Raw genomic sequence first — 20,671 nt, forward strand, 5'->3', positions numbered from 1 at the left:
ATAGTTAAAATGAATATGCTGGTAATGAGGTTTTTACCTTTTAATCACTCTAATTTGAATTATCCTTAAAACCCTTTATTGTCATTTATTTTTTTTGTCCAGATTTTTACAATTGAGTTCTGTAAAATACTTATATTGAGTGCCTGAGACCTTTGTATAGATCATCAGTGCTGATGTGATTTGATATTTGCTTTGACACTCAAAGATTATGATGTGTACACTGCAGCCACTAGTAAGTATATATATTTTTAGGAACAAGTAATAGGTTTATTCCATGCTGAAAAAAAGAAGAAAGAGAACACAACGTTTCGGCCGTGGAGCCTTCTTCAGGTGTGAGCTATGAAGAAGCTATACTCACACCTGAAGAAGGCTCCACGGCCGAAACGTTGTGTTCTCTTTCTTCTTTTTTTCAGCATGGAATAAACCTATTACTTGTTCCTTTGCAGCCTACGCATGCTGACGCAGCTACCCACCTGATATATATTTTTAAACACTTTTAATCCCCTCAGGAGGGAATTTTCTATGTATTCCATTTTAAACAGTAAGATGGCAGATTGGTCAGCCTGTGCAAGCTGTGGAAAACGTCAGAGTTTCTGTCATGCTTCTGAAACAAGTCACACACAAGCTGGGCCCTGTTGGTCTGCTGTGTTTTCATTAAAGATGTCAGTACACTAAGGGCACAACTGTGCACAGGTCTCCCTCAGTGTCTTTAAATACATTGTTTTCCAGAGTGACGAATGGACACAGAGTGTGAAATGAACTTACCTTGCTTCTGGCTTTTATCTGAAGTGTGATAAGTCCAGTTGTCAGGACCAGGATACTGTGTGTAAAACCAAGAAGGAGTCTTCTTTGGACGTAATTTATTATTAAAAGCTTCCTTGTTCTCTTTTAGTGGAAAACTGATCTGAAAATTTCATCCAGCAATCAAGAAGTAATATCGGTTTTAATAATATGGATAGGTAGTTTGCTTGAGATTCTCACAACCCTTTGTAAAATAAATGATTAGCACTGATTTTGCTTTCAAGTAAATGAGTGCACTCAGACTATGCCAGGGAAATGTGCACAACATTACGGAAGCACAGAACCCTTCACTGTTGGAACAAAGCATTTACGTGTGGAAACGCCATACCTGTCCTCGACCATGTGTCAAGAACATGGTAATGGATGAATCCCCTGATAATATCAAATATCTCCACTGCTTGATAGTCTCATTTCCTGTGCTCCTTATACCACTGGACTTGCAAGTTTGCTTTGCTGTGTGTAATAAGCAATTCATGTGATATCTTGCATCTCCCCAGTATGAGCATTCACCCATTCAACCTTATCTATACCTGCTTTCTGTTATCCAGGCCTTAATCAAAGACAGTCTTTTAAAATTTAAATATGCCATATCATATGCTCCTATGGTATCCATTACTTGATCACGTGATTGAAAGAACTCTTCACAAGTATGTTAAAATGGCCCACCTGATCTAAATCTACTGTATACTTTTCACTCTTTGGCTGGTTTCAGCTCCATTCCAATGCCATAATTAAATCCAGATTATAAAGAAATGTAAACCCGCTCTCCAATCATATGTTTCACACCTTGTCTGAATGATGACTTCCTATTTCCAAGCAGCTTACTGCTAAATGAAACCAGGTATGAGGTGTGCAATTTGTGACTGGTGTGTACAGTAGGTCAAAATTTGGGTTTAGTCTTTCAGACATACTGTAGGTAAAATCATTTGATCTCTGGTTTTGTTTACAACCTGGACTAGTGTCAATGTAAAAATTGCTTGGTCTTCTATAAACTCCTCATATGTTCATAATTAATATCACCAGCTGTTCATAATATGTCTGCAATTCATTTTATTAGTGTTATGTACTGTACTTATGAAAATAACTGACATAAAGACTATTATCGCAATAGTCAATAATAATATCAATAGCTACAGTATGTTTCTTGTTGTTTTAACCTTTCTTCATTCCTTTAAATAGTAGAAATTGCCATACCCATTGCAATACACGGGTGCTTTTTTGTAGATCAGCAGAGGTGTTTCTAAATGAAGAGGAGGAATCCTTGTTCAAATGGAAAGAGGAATTCTTTGAAGAAAAATCGATTGATGTTCTGAAGAAAATGTGTCAAACAGACGTGGATGCTGTTTACAAGCTTGGTATGGTTAATCAGTCATTGCTGTCCGTGCAAATGTTCGATCTTCGTGTTAAATTGTCAAATTTAAATTTTGATAATAGTACTTAAAAGGTGTCTCTTAATACTGAATATATAGGGCCAGATCAGAAACTGAAACTGGACCTGGTTAGCACTTGCATGGAAGACCTCTAAGGAAAACCAGGTTGCTGCAGCTGTGTTGGTGGTGTTCTTACTGCTAGACTTGTTTCTAAACCAATTCACCAATGTGGTGGCCTGCACTGCACTGCACTACTGCACTACCCTGCACTGTACCAGGTGTCATCCTTTAGATAATGCGTGAAACTGAAGTACAAAAGAGTTAGGAGTGTTTACCCTGGTGTGCTCGCTTAATCGCTTAATGTGTGTTTGTACAATCAGCCGATCCTAAAGTTTCATCAGTTCAGTTGTTGAAGCAGTTTCTCAGTTCTCTCCCTGAACTGCTGTGTAGTGGCATTGCCTGTGTTTAATGTGCTGTGTCGTGTCATGAAGGTGAGTGCTGCACTAAGCGGTTGGTGAATTAGGTCACATCCTGTGTGTAAATTGTTTTGAGAAGTATAAAAGCAGAGAACTGTTGTAATAATATTTTTACTAAATTATTGTTTTTCTAATACTACCGTATTTACTGTCTTGAAGATAAATACAATAATTTATTGTATTTATAATACAATAATAGGCAGATTAATAAAATCCAAAAACTATTGTAAAGAAATGGTTACTCCTCAGTATTGCGTTTTTGTTTGTGGGCATGGTTTGCTGTCCTGATTTACAGACTGGAATCTATTTTGTGTCATATTATGTTTTTATTTTATATAGATAAACTAGATACACAGGATCCTCCAGGAATACCAAGGCAAAGTAAGATTCCCAACTCATTCATCCTGTACTTTACAGTCATCTCATTGATTTGTAGTACCTCAAGAACTTAGTGCAGTAATCAAACATTTCCAATAGGGCTGGGCGATATGGCCAAAAACATTATCACGATAAAAATTTTCATATCAGTCGATATCGATAATTATCACGATAAATGTCAAATAATTATTTCTTTCAAGTTTAAAGGCAGATTTTTTCTCCTGAGTGAAAGTTGAAGAAACCAGACAGTTAATTGGTAAATTAAACAACACAACAAACACTTGCCAAACAGCAGAAACATTAAACAAATCTGAGGAAGAGAGTATTCAAGTCTTTTTTATGTCAACAAATGCATGAGTAAAATTTACAAAATAAATATCTTAATAGAAAAATTAAATACTGCAGTGTGATAAAACACACATAGAAGATGGCTCAGACAGACTGCAAAGTTTAAAGTGCTCTGTTTTATGTCTGATCGTAAAAAGCCAAAATATCTCCAAATTACCGAAGTTGAATGACCTTTTCTGTCAACGATGTCATTGTCCTTTGAGCTGGTTGTTGGCAGCACTACATTTGCTTCAGTGTCGCTCATTTCTCCACTCTAACTACAATCCTGTCAGCCACCACCGTGTGGGTAAACAACACCACGTTAGCTGCCCGGTCTGCAACACGCACGCGCACTCGCACAGTATTTTGCGCAAAGCATAAACATATATATCAAACATTTATCGAACTTTTGTTAAAATTATATCGAGGAAAATTATATCGCGATAATTATCGTTATAGAATTATCGCCCAGCACTAATTTCCAAAATATAAATGCATTATTCTTGAGACATTATTCATGGTTGTTTTGCTGCTGTTTCAGTTACCAAGTCTTTCGCTCTCGAGAAGATGTATAGAAATGTCATAGATGTCATAGAAAACTAAGAATATAGGCAATGCTGATTGCTATAATGTAATGCTAAACAATGCTAATATGGTTTCTTCCATTATTTCGCCATGGCTGTGTATTATATTCTTCTTCTTTTGACAGCTGGCCTGAATTCTTTTAGAGATTGTCAAAGATCCATGGTCTGATACTTTCTTTTGATTATAGCTTCCACCTTCAACAATGAGAGAGATCCACAAAGACAGGAACTACAAAACAAAATAGCTGTGTGTCTGAGCCGACTGAAGGAGCCACATGTTCCCCCCCTGGAAGAAACTCAGGATGAAGACAGGCAGTCAGAGCACCACCATAACGCCTCTCTGTCATCCAAGGAGCACAGTGAGCCTTGCTTCATTATTAATAGTGAAGGTGACAGTCACAGTGCAGATGACTTTCAGACTTTGCTTGCTTTCCTCAACTGCAGTGAGTACAAAGAAGAGTTCAGAAACATCTACGACTTTTCCTTCAGATTTCTTCAGTCCATGTTTCAGGGCTACACAGATGATGAAGAGTTGGTGTTCTATCTGGGAATGGCAAGGGAGAATGCAAGAAAGAAGAAATTCCTCTGGGCTCAGACGAGAATCTGTTTTCTCTTGGGGAAACTGTGTGCCAGGAGACTTAAGTTTTCCCAAGCCAGAGTCTACTTTGAAGAGGCGCTGAGCATTGCCAGAGAACAGTTCAAAGATATATTCCTGTTAATTTCTATTTACACAAACCTTGCAGCCATATATCTAAAGCAGAAGAACAAGGAGAAATATGTGGCCATTTTTGAGCGGATTGCTGCCTTTCTGATGGGAATTCCTAACTACATCTGCAGCACAGAGCAAGAATCTGAGATCTTAAAATATGTCTTGAAGAAAGCAGTGCTGGCTCAAAACAAAGTTGCTGAAGTAAGGACCTGCTTCCTGTTAGCTAAACTTTACACAAAACTCAACCAGCCTCAGAGTGCTTTGCTGTTCACGGAGAGACTACAAATTCTTGCTAAGGAGTTGTCTCTTACCAGCAAAGTGATGCCAAGTGACTATTATTTGACCTTGGGTAAACTTTATGGTGAGAAATATCTCCCACACTTAGCAGTGAGCTCAGTAAAACAAGCCGTATTCCACACTGGTGCCACACTTACAGACTGTTTAATAGGGACTGAATTTGTCATGGACAATGCCTCCCGGTTGTACAGTTTAGGGAAGTGTGGTGTATTATTCCCAACACAAGTTGCACCTTACCTTAATAAAGCACTTTATTTTGCAGCCGATAAGAAAGACCAAGTGCTTTGTCAGACCATCTCCTTGTGTTTGTCTCAGCTGCATCAATATCATGGCATGCTTGACAAAGCAATCTGGTATATTGATACTGTCATTTCCAAAAATGTTTGGCCAAGTGCAACACATGCAGCTAACATCTTAATTTATCTCGCATGGCTTCACATTTTAAATCACCAGCATCACATGGCTTTGGATATTTTGACCTCTGGGCTGGGTTCTTTGTCTGAACACTGCACAAAACTACAGAAAGGCCTGGTTTATAACATGCGTGCTGTCGCTCTGAGATACACTGAAGACATAAAGCAGGCAGCTGAGAGTTATGGTAAAGCAATACAGATTTGTGAGGAGTCTGACTTTAAGTACAACCGGGCCATTGCGCAAGCCAACTTTGGCTTCCTGTGCTTGCATGCCAAAGCTAAAGGCCTAGCTGAGCTGAGCCTTGTGAGGGCTGTGGAGCTTTTCTCACAGCTGGAAGATGTAGCTCATGAGGAGAACTTTATAACTGTTTTGCTTGAGCTGGGCCAGTATTATGTCAGTCAAACGCAACTGGAAAAGGGGATGATTTGTTACGAATGGGCTTTCCTCATGGCAATCAAGGCAAACCACGTTGAGTGTAAGTGTTTCTTTTTATTAACACTGGATCACCAGTAAAATGGCAGTAGTAAAACAAATGTACCCAGAACAAAAAGTGAAATATATCTATTTATAAAATCTTTAATTACCTTAAGCATTTAAAACATTATAAGGTATGGTGTATAACTAAGTTAATAAAATACAATATTAGTATGATTTGGTTAGCTGTTGGATTTTCTAAAATATATAATGTTATTTTAGGTTTTATTGATTACATTTGAGGGAGAAAATGTCTTGTGGTGTTTAGATATTCTGAATGCTAAACTTCTATTCTTTCTATTTGTTAGTTTTGTTTTTTTTTGGTATGTTGAGGGTCTGTTCTGCTTATTTAAGTATAACCCCCTGCAGTACTTTATTGCATTCTACACAACAATCATCCGTAATGCAGTTACCTTTTTTGGTCTTTGAAGGGTTCTTTATTGGAACTGTATTGACTTTATTTGCAGTTGTCAAGGCTCACTGAAATGCGTAATACTTTTAATTCTCCAGTCCTTTCATTGCTGGCAAAAATTATAGGGTTTTCAAAGCTGAAAGATAAATTTATTGCATGCATTAAGAAAAAGCAAAACCTGTAATCTCACTGCCATCTGCTTGGAAGAGGCTTTTAAATTCCAGTGAACCATCTTATTACCACATCAGCACATAAAAGCCCCTTTATAGTATTTTGCTGGCGGACATGTACAGTATATACTGTATAAATACACAGCGTTGAACACATTTGGCTACACTGGGTTGCTGTGATTTGAGCCCCATCTGTCATTAATTGACAGATATTATCGTAACAGCTGAAACAATATTATTATATATTAGAAGAGCTGCAGCTCAATTTCCTACAAGAAATAATTCTAGCCTGTTAAGCAGTGATTACATATTTGTGATTAGCTTATTTTGGAAGCACTCGTGACTGTTTGCTTCATTCTGTTGTGTTTTATCTGCAAATAAAGAAAGAATATCTTGGATTTTCTTCAGGAATCTTAATACTCTAATAAGGGGAAAACGTACTTTCAATGAAACGTTATATATTGGTGAAATATTAATTTCTTAGAAAAGTTTGTAAGGAAATATTTTATATAAATCTCTGAGCCCCAGTGAGAATGGGTTTTAATAATCTGAAGGATGTTAGTACTGGAATCTTATACAGTATGTTCTGCAAATTCTTGTCACATTTTATAAAAGGGATTTCATCATCTGTTGCACTAATGAATGTCTTATGTGCTCTTCTCTAACATATGGCTCAGGCGTTTCATATCATTTATTATTGTAAAGCAGTGCTGTATTTTCTACTCTTGTTGTTCAGGCCAACTCCAAGCCACTAAGCAGCTGTGTCACTTCTACCACATGATTTGCCCCAATGAAGCTCAGTGCATAATCTACAATGAGTATATGCTGACTTTGGTCCGAAAAGCAGGCAACAAGGAATGGGAAGGAGAAATCCTGGAGACCATTAGTCAACTGTATTTCAGCTTAGGAACTGAAAGGTGCACTGATTTTATTGAGGGTAGACATCAGAAAAGAACAAATGTACTTGTGTGATTACTGTCAATTGAAATTTAAATGAAGTGTTCATGCATTTCCTGTGTTTAGTTTGTTTAGTAGATTCAGGTAGTGGACAAAAAATGTGAACACTGGGCTAGGAGGAGGGACATCAGATATATTGGAAATGTATTGAAAGCAAGGGCTCCCACACAGGTATGACTACTGTGTACACAGGCACAGGATCATGTACTGTATAAAAATGCTATTCAGGCCTGGTTGCCTATAATTCTGGCTAGCATGGCTGAAGAGGAGACCTCGGTAACTTTGAAAGAGGGCTGATTGTTGGGGGCAGGAGCTTCAGTGACAAAGACAGGTGGACTTGCTGATGTTTAATGATCAACTACAAGTATGTCTAAGCAGTTGATATCACCAGAGAAGAGGGAGAGACATCATCAGCAAAGGGTAAAAGTGGACAGAAATGCCTACTCCTGGAGAGTGATATGCATGCATTAATACAAAGTGCAGCACAAAACTGGCGAGCAATTGAAAATCATTGACTACAAATTGACTGTAAATGTCAACGTGGGATGCAAGCAGATAGTTTCTTCAAAAACAGTACACTGAGAATTCCACAGACTGGGAGACCACAGTCAGCGTGCACTGCAATCCACAAGTGCAGTCTGCAATCCAGTGGTGCAGATAACACAGGCAATGGACTACTGAGTGCGATCTAGTTAAATGAATCATCTTTCACCATGTTCTCGACAAACAGAGCATGTGTGGCACCAACCTCAAGAACTCTACAGCCCTGAGAGCTCATTTTTTTAGTGCATTCATTCCCATAGAAGGCAAGGTCAATGCTAATCACTACTTAATCATACTGAGTGATCATCATCCCATGTTGTAACACATCCACATAACTTGTGTGGTTGCCCAGTGGTTTGATGAACATGACACTGAAGTTTAAGTCTTAGTCACCAAATCTGAACATAATTGGGTATTTATTTGACATTCTGGATAGATGCCTGAGACAGCATTTTCTACCATCAGCCAGGCATGAGTTCATTGACATTCTTATAGAAGAATGGTGCTGCTTCCCTCCTACAGAATTCCAGACGCTGTTAGACTCTATGCCACAGAACATACAGGTTGTATTGGCTGGTAGTGTGTGACCCATTGCCTTATTAAATTAATTTAAATTGGTGTTTCAATTTTCTGTCTACTACCTGTAATATAATACTTCAAATAAGGTTCACAAAACATTAGACAACGTTTTCTAAGCCAATAAGCAAATAAGATTAGTAGGGAACATACAGTACTGTAATAATGTGCAATCTTAAGATTTTAAGCATATTAAACAAAGTTCCTTCTATAATGAAAAGACAAACAGAATTGCAAATAGTTACAGGCAAAGTGCTTATTGCTTTCAGCAGCAAACGCCTTTGATATAAAAATTAAATTAATAATATGGGATGTTTTAATACATCTTGCTTAGTTTCTGAATGTTGATGAACAGTACAGTAGCTACTAAATCTAAAATTACAATTTATCTGCTGAAATGTTTCAGTTACTATTATTATATAGTTACATGGGATTGCATTACATGGGTTGGGATACCAGTTATAAACAGAAGACTGTTATGGTAAAATCTTAAAATCATGAAACTGTGATATCTTGATAAAGGTGGTATTAGGCTGAGAGGCATTATGGATGTGCTTCATAAAAAAGCTTTGTGAAGTTGCCCCCCTACAGACAGCAAAAACAATGAAACCCACCATATCTGTGCTACATCTTTGCTTATTCGTGCCATTGAAAGTAGCATTTGTGCCACTTTCATTCCCAGAATTTAGCCTTCTTCTTTTGGAAGAGTTAAGTCACTTAGCCCCTCTACAATGGCTATGGCACAGGAGAACGGAACTGGTCTCATTTGTTTGTGTTGGGTTGGCTGAGCTACATCATACCCCGAAAAAAGAATATGCTATTCTGTATTTTGGAAACAAAAGCAACATCAATGCTTCTTTCAAAAGAACAATCCAGTATAAATGCACTGTAGCACACACAGATTTGGTGGGTTTCATTATTTGTGCTGTCTTAGCGCTATTTAGTGCTATTTTCACAGAGCTTCATAAAAAGAATGTTAGGTTTACCCTAAGTAGCTTATTGGGTTTTTTTTTACATACTGTATTTGCATTTCTTTCCTCTATTTCAGAGCCTACAAGTCTGCTCTAGATTACACAAAGAGGAGCCTTGGTATCTTCATTGACCTAAGAAAAAAGGAAAAAGAGGCTTATGCCTGGTTGCAGGCTGGGAAGATCTACCATATCCTCAGACAAAATGAGCTGGTGGATCTTTACATTCAGGTTCTGTGCTACCTTGTAGCTCTTTGAGGAGTTAATTATTTGTAAATTTAATTATACAGATGTTTCTTTGACAAACCATAAAACCTTAACAAGCATAAAAGCATAATTTGACGAGTGAGAGGAGGCCACTCAACCCATTTAGCACATTAGGTTGCCGGCAGCTAAGTGATTCAAGGTTTTCATCCAGCGCTTTTTATAAAAAAGCCAAGTTATTGAGTTTAATAACATGACTGGGTAGCTTGTAACCTGTAATGTTTTGTGTAAAATGTGCATTCTGATCACAATTTTAAATGCATACCTATATGTCCTCTAGTTTGTGTTTCACCACTTAACCTGAAGAATTCCATTGGGGTGACTTATGTCAGTGACTGAGGATTTTGAATACTTGAATCAGGTCCCTTGTAGTCTTCTCTGTCTGGGACTAAAAAGGTTATGTTTCTTTAGCCTGTAGGACATTCCCTTCAGTCCTGGAATGTATATGTTAATTAATTTGAATCAAATTGGTTAAAATGTCAATACTTCTTCCTCGTTAATTTTAAATGCTGCTGAAAGCAACTATAAAAAACTATTCAAAATAAGTCAGGAAAGTCTTTCAAAATTAGACAGTGAGAAAGACGTATCATTTTTTACGATGTGCAATTCACAGTAAATCCTCCCTTTCAAGTTGAGTTTGACGGAAAAATTGTTGGTGTACAAAAGCATTTTTGAAAGATTTACAAAGTGTGAAAACAGCATTTGTTCTGGTTATTTGTTCAATGAAGTTAAAAGTACAAGTCGCAGTCCATTAATAAAGCATAGTGTTACATCTTCAAGTTCCTGGAACATCCAGTCTAATTCCTCACCAAAGGAAACTCATTTCTGTCCACTATAGCAAAATGGCAGGTGGCATATGTTTCAGCAAAAAGTGAAGTGAATATGACTCACTTTACTGTCTCCTCATTTTCTGCAGGTTGCACAAGATTGTTGTCTAAGCACTGCAGACATGCATTTCATTTTGGAGCTGTTAGAAGCTGCAGGGGATGTGTTCTTCAATAGCTCCCAGGACAGGGAAAAAGCTCTGACCTTCTACAGGGTAGGTGGAAATAAAACATTGAATTTCACTGAAATCATCATGAGTAAATGGCGGAGGCTGCAAATACTACATTATATAGGTGTTATTGAATGTTATAGTAATGTTTGAATTCTGTCCTTTAGACGTTTGTCTGATTATAACAGGAATCTTCATTCTTAATGCACTGAATAATCACGGAACCTGTTAAAGATTATTTCAAAAATAATTGGGATAGTGTGTAAGAGTAGTTATTACAGTATATTAACATCAACAGCAGGCCAGATTTCATTCTCTTACTCTTTAAATCCTTTTCCAACTTCATGATTTTATGTTTCAATTTTCCATGAGGACTCCCTATTGTTTTTTTTTGTGTTATGATCCTTTTCAGAATTTCCTTTGTCCAGTTTTTTAAATTTTAATTCCTGCCTTTGGCCATTTGGCATGTTTTCACGTGAATAACACTGTTCCAATAATATCCCTTTATAAATGTATCTTTATGACTCATCCTACTGTGAAGAGCTCCATCCTATTCACACCCCCATAATGTCATAATACATGGAATATTGCTGACATAATAACATGTTTTTGTCTAGTCCTTTTCCACCAATTCTGTGATCTTAAAATACATTTTCAGTATTTGCATATAACTTCAGAACAGCCTTGTGTCATTTTTCAAGCACATTTAGATCTTTATTTAAATAATTGTGAGATGACAGTTGAGTGATCCATGGCTATATTTCTGTTTCAACTGTAAGTCAGTTTTGACACAAGTTATTAAACATGGCTAAAACATCCTGATCATTTTCCCTCAAAATTAAATCTCATTCCATATTTAATGTGTCTTCATCTCAAGACATTGACAGAACTTTGTTGCCTTGTTGTATAACTGCTGTGTAAGACAAATCAACCTTAGAATTATTTAATTTAATAATTTATTTGGACTTACTATGCTGTTGTTGCTAAAATGTGCTTAAATTGTTGCTTATTGTGTAATATTTTAGATGTATTGGCATTCATTCATGCCAAGTTTGCCACATTTTGTTCTTTATTATCACATTAAAATAATTCTGTAATATTTTATCATACTAGCCTGTGGAAAAAAGTCACAGAATCATATTAAGTGCATTAGTTGTTAAACATACAATGCTATTTTAATCTACTATTTTTTCTGTAAAGAAAAGTCCGTTAAAAAATTATACTGATTTATGTGTTGTAATCCTAAGTCATTTGGTATTTGGAACTTTCAGAATCTGTTTCATATTTCATGTGTCCATACTGTATTGAGATTCAGGAAATCCAGTTTTTGAGCTTGTAAGCTGATTCACCATAGCAGGATTTGTATGCAAGAGTATTTCTGCTTTCAATCACTAGTAGTGTTAGCATGGAAAACCTCCATTGTTTTTCCTCAGGGTTTAAGTTAAACCAGGTGTTTCACTTACTCAGTTAGAGGACGTGAAAGCAGATAAAAATTTTCAGTGTAAGTTTTATATGAGCGATTTTTACCCTCTGTTTGCACCTACAACTGCAGTACTGGCTGCGCATGTGTAAAGGAATCTGACTAACAGAAACTCACTTTATACCAGGGAAATATGAGGTTTGGATTCCATGTTTTGGAATTGCATTGTCCAAATAAAATACAGTAAAATCAATTAAAATGTGTACGCTTGAACAACGGCTTGTGAAGATCAAATTGTACTGTATGTCCATTTTTCTGGAATGTGAGTAAATGATGTTTGGAAAAAAGTGTTTTAGCATATACAGCTTTATCAATTTGAAGACATCAAAGGCATCGTACGAATCCAACACTAGTGACCATGGCCAGTCTGGTTATCATTTGGGTCGACTGCAGTGAATGTTATGGTATAGGATGGCTTTGTTGAAAAACTAATTGAATGGTCAAAGGATGTTGTCATGTACTGTATGGGTGTCTCTCACTGATATTTTGCAACAATTGTTTCAAGAGCCAGTGTTCTAATGTCAACAGGCTCTGAGTACTTTCCAGTTTACGTATGCCTTGTGGGAAGACTGTGTTTACTTCCAGCTTAAGGCTAAATCTAGAAGGGTTGTCATGCAGCTACTGTATTTAGTTAGAAATGTTATGTAACCTACAGTTACTAGCCATATTTTTGGAACTGTTTTGAAGATGAGAGGACATTTTATGGATTTTAGCTTGTTGCAAAATGATGGAATCAAAAATATGTTTCAGTACATTGAAAATAATACCTTTTGAAGCTCATACACAAAAATACAATATGATACAAGTACAATTTTTTCTCTGTAGAACTATTTTTAATTATATACTTCTATACTCTTTGTAGAAGTATTTTCTCAGTATTTTCTCAGTGTGCTTCAGCACAACACCAGTAGAATGTTTTAGTTACTAGTTTAAATGCAGAGCTCGCTATCTGTGGCATAATGTTTAGGACTCTGGATGTGTAGCTAGAAGGTTTTGAGTTCGGATCCCAGGCAGGGCACTGCTGTCCTATCCCTGAGAAAAAGTGCTTCACTCAAGATTGCTTCAGAAAAATACCAAGAACAGGTGCAAATGTAAGTGTCATGCCCTCTGCAGCCAGAGGGCACTCCTTCTCTGTGCTGTCTCTCATTTCCGGCTCTCTGCTTTCCTTCCGGTGTTTCTCTCTCTCTGGGGCTATATATTTCCGGGTCTTTCAGTCTGCCTTCGCTCAGCATTGACGTTCGGATGTCCTGAAACCACGTACAGTACATGGAATCTGTTTTCCATTTTCTGTTGGTCTGGAAACGTACCATGTTTTGAACCACATCAACTCACTGCAATGAAATTTTACCCAGACGTTTAAGAGTGGTAAACTCAATTCCAGGCCCCAGGATGGAATAGGATGGAGTGCTGTGTTGTTTCAGGACAAAGCGCTTCCGATTGCCTTGAAGACAGGGAATGTGAAGACACAGCTGAGGCTGTCCAACAAGCTGGCAGAGCTCCTGTTACAGCTGAAGCTCTACGGAGAGGCCGTGGACCACGCCCAGGCAGCATTAGCAATCAGCATCAGCCTTGGTAAAGTAGAGGGGGGATGGGCTTGTAGCCTCCAAAACACTCGGGCCTTGAAACTGCAGTTGTTCTGAAACAATCTGTCGTGGTCTAGTCTGTTTAATTCTTCATACAAACTTCTTTATATTCTTTTTAAAAAAACAAATTTATGTCCAGTTGCTAAAGTACCTAACAGCTTTGAGCTGCCTTGAGGGATGTGCTGTATGGGCCTCTCATAATGAAAACTTACACCCACCCGCAGATCATTATTGCAGTATTCCTATTCTTTCAGTGAGGCACAGTTTAGAAAACAAAAACTATTCTTTCTATTGCCACCAGATGGCAGTGCTCCCATGCAGAAGTTCTTTTCTTTGCTGAACTAAAATGGGCCCGATATTGTGAACAAGGGATAACTGGAAGGCCATGGCAAAATATCAATGATGGCATTTCTACATTCACACGTTTTCTCCTACCATATTATGAGAAACTATATTATTTAGTATTACAGTATGTACTTCATGCCGCATTTTATCCCATTTTGGTGAAAGTATGTATCATTTTTATTTATATTATTTTTTATTATATTATTTATTTATATTATTTATATATATTATTTTTATTTTTATTTTATTTATATTTATATTAACTTTGACTTGGCTACTATTTTGGATCTCACAGTAGTGTAATGATGTTATAATGTAGCTTGTTTATATTCAGAATCAAATAAAAATGACTTCAGTGTCGAAACTGCTAGTCAGTATTGATAATGACTAAAGTGTTTTTATTTCAAACTTTATGTAATTTGCAGGCGAGAGGCTGAATGAGCGAGTAGCTTTTCACAGACTGGCCACTTTATACCACTGCCTGGGTCAGTATGAGATGGCTGAGCACTACTACCTTAAGGCTCTCTCCCTCTGTCCCTCACCCCTGGAATTTGACGAGGAAACTATGTACTATGTGAAAGTTTACCAGCTCCTTGGGGACATGATTTTCTATGACCTAAAGGTAAAGACGGTCTTTTCAGTCAGCGATATCACAACTGCGCCATCAGCCTTTAATGTTCCATTGACTTGGTAGTATAAATGTCAAAACGTGTGTCCACAGCAAGCTTTGAATTTCATTTTTTTTCAGGCTATGTATTGCATAACTTACATTTTGTAATGTTTTATATGAAATTTAAGTTGGATTTTAATTTTGGTGCAGTGATTACGAATTTGGTAAGAAATTACAAAATGAAGAACAAGTTAGAATTGTGATGGAGGATGTGGAAGAATATTGTTCTTCCCAAAACCACCTCTTATTTAAAGTAGTGAAATAGAGCCCCACTTAAGGCCTTACTGCTTCACAAAGACAGAGACCTAGAAAGCCCATAACTAGTTTAATACTCACATGTTAATTAAACTGGTGGCATGTTGAGGTGAACAGAGATTATAGATTATAGAGTAAGTAAACTATGTGTTGAGTTTGACATCTTTATTACAGAAATATGCTGTGTGTCTTGCACATCGAATAGATGTATTCACACATTTAATAGAATGGATCAAACGTGGGCTGGAGTCTGCCAGGAGATGCACACTCTTTAAAATGAACTCTCTCCTTCACATGTGATGCAGGATCCCTTTGATGCTGCCGGATATTACCACCTGGCTCTGGCAGCTGCCATGGACCTGGGCAATAAGAAGTCCCAGCTGAAGCTCTGCACACGGCTCGCCACCATCTATCACAACTTCCTTGTCAACAGAGAGCTCTCTCTTTTCTTCTATCAGAAGGCCAGGGTCTTTGCTGCAGACCTGAATGTGAGGAGGATCAACCTGTCACCAGACCAGTATTACCAAAGCGTATCTCAGTATAAAACATTTGTCTAACATCTGGAACTTCTCAGCAAGAGGCAGTGTGAAAGAAGGCAGTGTGAAGTAAGGCAGCTGGGCTCTGATGAAGGAAAGGATGAAGTAATGGAACACGATAGGCATTACACTTGAATACTGTACATTGACTTTATAGAGCTAAGTGACTTGGGTGTGCTCTTAAAACAACAAAGTACAGCGACAAGAATGTGTTTGATATTATGGTTTTCTGGGTGTGTTGTCTTATGCTTTGTGAATATTTTTTAAAGGACAACCAATGATGTGCTCACAAGATGCTTAAATAGGCCAAAAGTGAAGGTTGTTTTTACTTGGATCTGGATGTTTTTAAACTCCTTTATGTTGACAGGTCTTGATTAACCAAGTTGTAGGGTCAAACATGAAACCAGTTGGCAGAAACATCTAGTTCAGTTGAAAAAATATTTCTCTTAAGATAGCTTTTCTAATTCACAGGCTTCCACACCCTTAGATCAGCAAGAATTTTTAAGCACCCATCAGTTCACACGCCTAAATGGAATGCAGAATTGAAAGGTTTCCATAGGACATATATATCGTGAACATTATTTTTCTGTTTTTGGAACAAAATATAATGAAATTAAGAGTAAAATATTTGCAGTATTTTCAGAAATAATTGTACTGCTTTTTTATTGAAGAGTAAACAAAAGTGAAGCGCAATGTCTCTGTCACTTATCATATAAAAAATGTGATTATTATATTGAGAATATCTGTGCTTATAAGTTACATCAAACAGCTTTCATGACACTACACCGTCACATGCAACAGTCATACATACTTTGCAAAGTGTTTAATTCTTCAGTTTTAATCAGATTGTAAGTCATGTCAGATATTATAAGACATTTGAATAATTAATAACAAAGACTGAAGACTGTCAGTATGGTTTTATGAAGTGTGTCTTATCTTTCATATTTACATTACTTTGTAGTAGGCATATAAACTTTGTCTGAAACTGAATATCAAAACGGCAAATCTTGCTCCTGATGCAAAGTTAGTAGTCTCTATTTTACCTCTGCCTATCAAATAGATTAACATATGTCAGATCTGGATAAAGAGTAATCATTTCATTGTTAAAATGTGTAAATCAACAACTTAATAGAACTACTTTGTAGGTACAGTACAGTACATTTACTTGAACACCATTGTAGAAACTGCCAAACGAATGTATTAACTATATTTGTCATTATTTAGGAGATCTTAAAAATTAGTTTGCTTTGAAAAATATTTAAGGCAGGCTTTATTGAGATTTTCTTGTATTGCTTAGGTATTATTAAGGTAATGATCTTTTTTCATTTGTTTAACAGTGTTTGCATAAGAGGAGCCAGATATTACAATCTGACCTCTCTTTTAATAAAAATCCAAATCTTTTGTAACTCAGACAAAGGTTTCTTGCTTCTTTTTATTTTAAGTGGGATTCTGTATATTGGATTCTGTATTTTACAGTTTCGTCCTTTAATTTAAATTTAATTTAAATAATGAAGTCCTGCTGAAAGTGAAAGTCGGGTGGGGGTGTTACGGACATGGACTGGGATCCGAGTCAGGTCTTGTAGGAGACCCTATGCAATGCGGTAAGAGCTGGAGAAGACAGGAGGCGTGGTAAAAGGAAACATGCAGGGGTTTAATAGTGCACAAAATAATAGTATCAGTCCGTAAGACAGTGAGTGGAGGAGACAAAGAATGGCATCCAAATCCAAACAGGTCCAAAGGCAGGTCAGGGCACAGTCCAGGAGTCCAGCGGCGAGTAATCCATCCTGGGACGCGACAAGGTTAAAATCCCCGGGAGGGGGGAACACACGGAGAGACAAAACATGGAGGTCCAAGGGCGACGGGGCGAGATCCTCCAGACCCCGGGCTCAGGAAGCGGGAGGTGTCGGGGATGAGGCCTATGCCCTCAGGAGACGGACGTAGGGTTTCCTGGTGCCAGGCGGGTCTTGTGACATCCTTACCCTAATGATGAGCCCCGAGGACTGGAGGAGCTAGTCTTTAAATAAGACACCTAAGAAGGTACACCTGGAGAGCTTAACAATCACAGGAACAATAACGGGAGTAATGGAGCGCCCTCTAGGGAGGGATGTCGGGCGTGACGGGGTACTGTCAGAATCAGTATCTCTAAATTACTTTGACTTGGGACTGCAAATCATTCTTAAAGGATTGATTTCATAGATTTAAACTACAAAAGACACTGGTTAAAACTGTATTATGTTTTTTTTTCATTTTCCAAGAGTGTATATTTTAATTAGTTAATAAGTAAATTATGTGTCAGTTTTGCCATAAATACTAGTAGGCTATAATACCTGTTACTTAACAGGTTCCACATTTGCATTCACCTCAGTATAATAAAATGTCAGCTGGTCTTACATACCAGCTTTATTGTAGTTCTACAATACATTTTCCTGTAGATGGTGTGTTCAAGCTATTGTTGGTCTTTACATCATACTCCTTTCTAAGCCCCCCTTCTTTTAAAAAGCATCTATTAAAGCATTCAAATATTGTAGTCAATCATAGACCAAATGCTTACCACCCTCCAAGTAACTGATACAATCATTGATAGTAGATTGTAATTACATACTGTATTGATTTAAAATTTCATTTCAGTGACTATCATGAAAATCTGTTGACTTCCAAATACCTAGAAAGTTTTGTAAAAACTAAGAGAAACAAAAACAATTACTTATCTCCTCTCATGGTAGTAGTCTTTTTAATGTTCTTTCACACTTAATAGTTCATGAAGCCTCCATGCAGATTGTGAAATGAGTCCTAGTACCCTGCTGAGTGAAGTCTAGGCTGCACAGTTTAGGAATGATTGTGCCTGGGAGCTGCTGGAGATTGAGCCAAACTTCTGTCGGAGAAAACTCTTCACTCCGGTTAGGTGTGGTCAAGCAGGGTCCTTTATTCATGCGTGTGGGGAGGATACAATCATGCAGATCTGAGTGCAGTCTCCCATACAGATCTGTGAGTAACCTCCCCAGCGAGATGGTAAATGCAATGAGTTTTATACGGCAAATTCACACAGGAAAGCTCATTCTAAATTTCCATATTAGGAGTTGTTTTTTTCTCTCTACGAAACATTTCTTTGTAATTGACCACGTTCTTCTTAAGAAGCAATTTTACCTTGTATATAGACAAAAGGAAGTAAGTAAACAAAAGGTGTGAAATGAGCTAGACACTCTGCGGTTGTAGCATTAATATCAAAATGTCAAATAATATGCTTGAATTATCCTTTTATACTGTTGCTAAGCAAAAAGGCATATGAGCAAAGGCAAATAGTCACCATATTATATACTTAATAAAAGGTAAATGCTAAAAGTCTTCCTCAATTCAATGTGTCATTACTGACAGGCTTGGCTGCAGTCATCCTCTGCTTTTGCAACAGTAACTGCCTTTACTTTGAAACCAGTGGAAATTAGGTTAGCCCAAACTAGGTGGAAGCTGTTTCTGTCCACACATTGGCACTAGAGTTCAACTGTTCTGGATCTGGGGTGCAAGGTACTGTACTACCTTAGCTAAAAGCATCTTTGCGGTCTTCATATCAATCTGATCTTTTGAGTCAGTGGCTAACTGGCACTGATTGAACATGGTAAGATTAATAATTACAGTAGATGATTTATAGCACGGAAAGGTGGTTAATAGAAGTTAACATGTTTAGCAATATATGCCTGAGTACGTCATCACATAAAGGTGATTATTTAAGGAAGTAACACTTGCATTCTGTATTGACAAGTACAGGAAGTAAACAATATGATAAATCAGAATTCTCAAACTGCAAATTTTCACATTAGACAACTAGTCTAGTATACTGTTTCATTATTGTTTACTTCCCAGCATTAATACAAGTGAAGAAAAAAATGGTTCCTTCAAAGAAGACTTCTTTCTAGTGGGTTGAGAGTAGTATGGAAGGTGGTATACATGTTGCAGTAAGGAGATACTGCCAAAAAATACAGTAGTTTGTCATTTAAGATTTCTTCAGAAAGAAAAAAACCCTTTATTTCACATATTAAAAAAAAAATTTAGAATTCAAAGATTCTATTCTGGCAAGGGTCACAATCCTTCCTTTACCCATAGGGCAGGAGGAACGATTGAGGCACATAACTGTTCTCCTCATAGACAGGACACCAGTCCATTGAGGAGCTGAAGAGAAAGGGATAATTTTAAATTTGATTTGAGATGTGGAAGGAATCATAAGATGAAAGGAAACTGGAGGAAAAAGCATGCCAGCTCCTCACAGATATTCAAATCCAGAATTGAACCCAGAGCCCTGGCACTGATGGGCAGCATCATTAAACTTCATGCTACCATGACAGCCTCATGAATTATTTTATAATTCAGTAAACCTTCATCTATCACAAAACATCTTTGGTTTTGGCACATACCTGTTGTTTAGGTTTTTAAACCCTGAGTGTTACACTATTAATTCTGTATAAACAATATGAAAGACTTTACTGTAAAAAAAATATTGGCTTTGAATTATTCCACATGGTCTCTTAAACAACGGTATTTATGGCTTAAATACAATACACTTATACTTTTATTGTGATTTATCAGAAATTTGTCATGCATCAAAGCAGCTATTTTACACACAGAGAGAATATTACACAATATGCAAACAGTACAAAAAAAGTGCAAAAAGTAATTACAAATAAAAATAATATTATATACTATAACAGACATAAAACCATAAATATTTATTTCCCACCATTCCTACTGGTATCCACAGAACTACACCAGAACCCTGTAAATTTACATCCCCCAATAACACTAAGCCCTTGTAACTACACATTACCCCTTCACTTAAATTACAGTATGTCCTAAGATAATAATTATATTGATGTTGATAATTATACTGATTGCTCCTCTACTACTGCACCCTGACCTAATCCTGGTCACAATGGAAATGGAAACACAAGGCTAAATGGAAAACTTACTCCGTTCAAATTGATCAAATCGAAATCACATTGTTTGTGATCCTCTAATTTGTGGAAAACTATAGCAAAGCTGTATAGACATGATCAAGGGGGGCTGTACCTTTTTTGGCTTTGTTCAAGCATAGACAAGAAG

At 37.1% G+C, this 20,671-nt stretch overlaps 1 protein-coding gene across 2 annotated transcripts in view; it reads left to right on the forward strand.

The window, feature by feature from the left end:
- sh3tc1 (SH3 domain and tetratricopeptide repeats 1) overlaps positions 1-16,990 on the forward strand; it is a 32,912-nt gene extending 15,922 nt beyond the window's left edge. For both annotated transcript variants that reach the window (XM_088918135.1, XM_088918130.1), the window contains exons 9-17: positions 2,026-2,156; positions 2,987-3,028; positions 4,125-5,831; positions 7,149-7,329; positions 9,537-9,687; positions 10,637-10,759; positions 13,616-13,766; positions 14,548-14,744; positions 15,353-16,990. In XM_088918135.1, the coding sequence (XP_088774261.1) occupies positions 2,026-2,156; positions 2,987-3,028; positions 4,125-5,831; positions 7,149-7,329; positions 9,537-9,687; positions 10,637-10,759; positions 13,616-13,766; positions 14,548-14,744; positions 15,353-15,604 (2,935 nt within the window). In that variant the 3' untranslated portion in view covers positions 15,605-16,990. The remainder of the gene's footprint in view (positions 1-2,025; positions 2,157-2,986; positions 3,029-4,124; positions 5,832-7,148; positions 7,330-9,536; positions 9,688-10,636; positions 10,760-13,615; positions 13,767-14,547; positions 14,745-15,352) is intronic.
- Positions 16,991-20,671: the final 3,681 nt, after the last annotated feature.

The sequence above is a fragment of the Atractosteus spatula genome, chromosome 1, assembly GCF_055471065.1.
Source record: "Atractosteus spatula isolate fAtrSpa1 chromosome 1, fAtrSpa1.hap1, whole genome shotgun sequence".
Taxonomy (NCBI): domain Eukaryota; kingdom Metazoa; phylum Chordata; class Actinopteri; order Semionotiformes; family Lepisosteidae; genus Atractosteus; species Atractosteus spatula.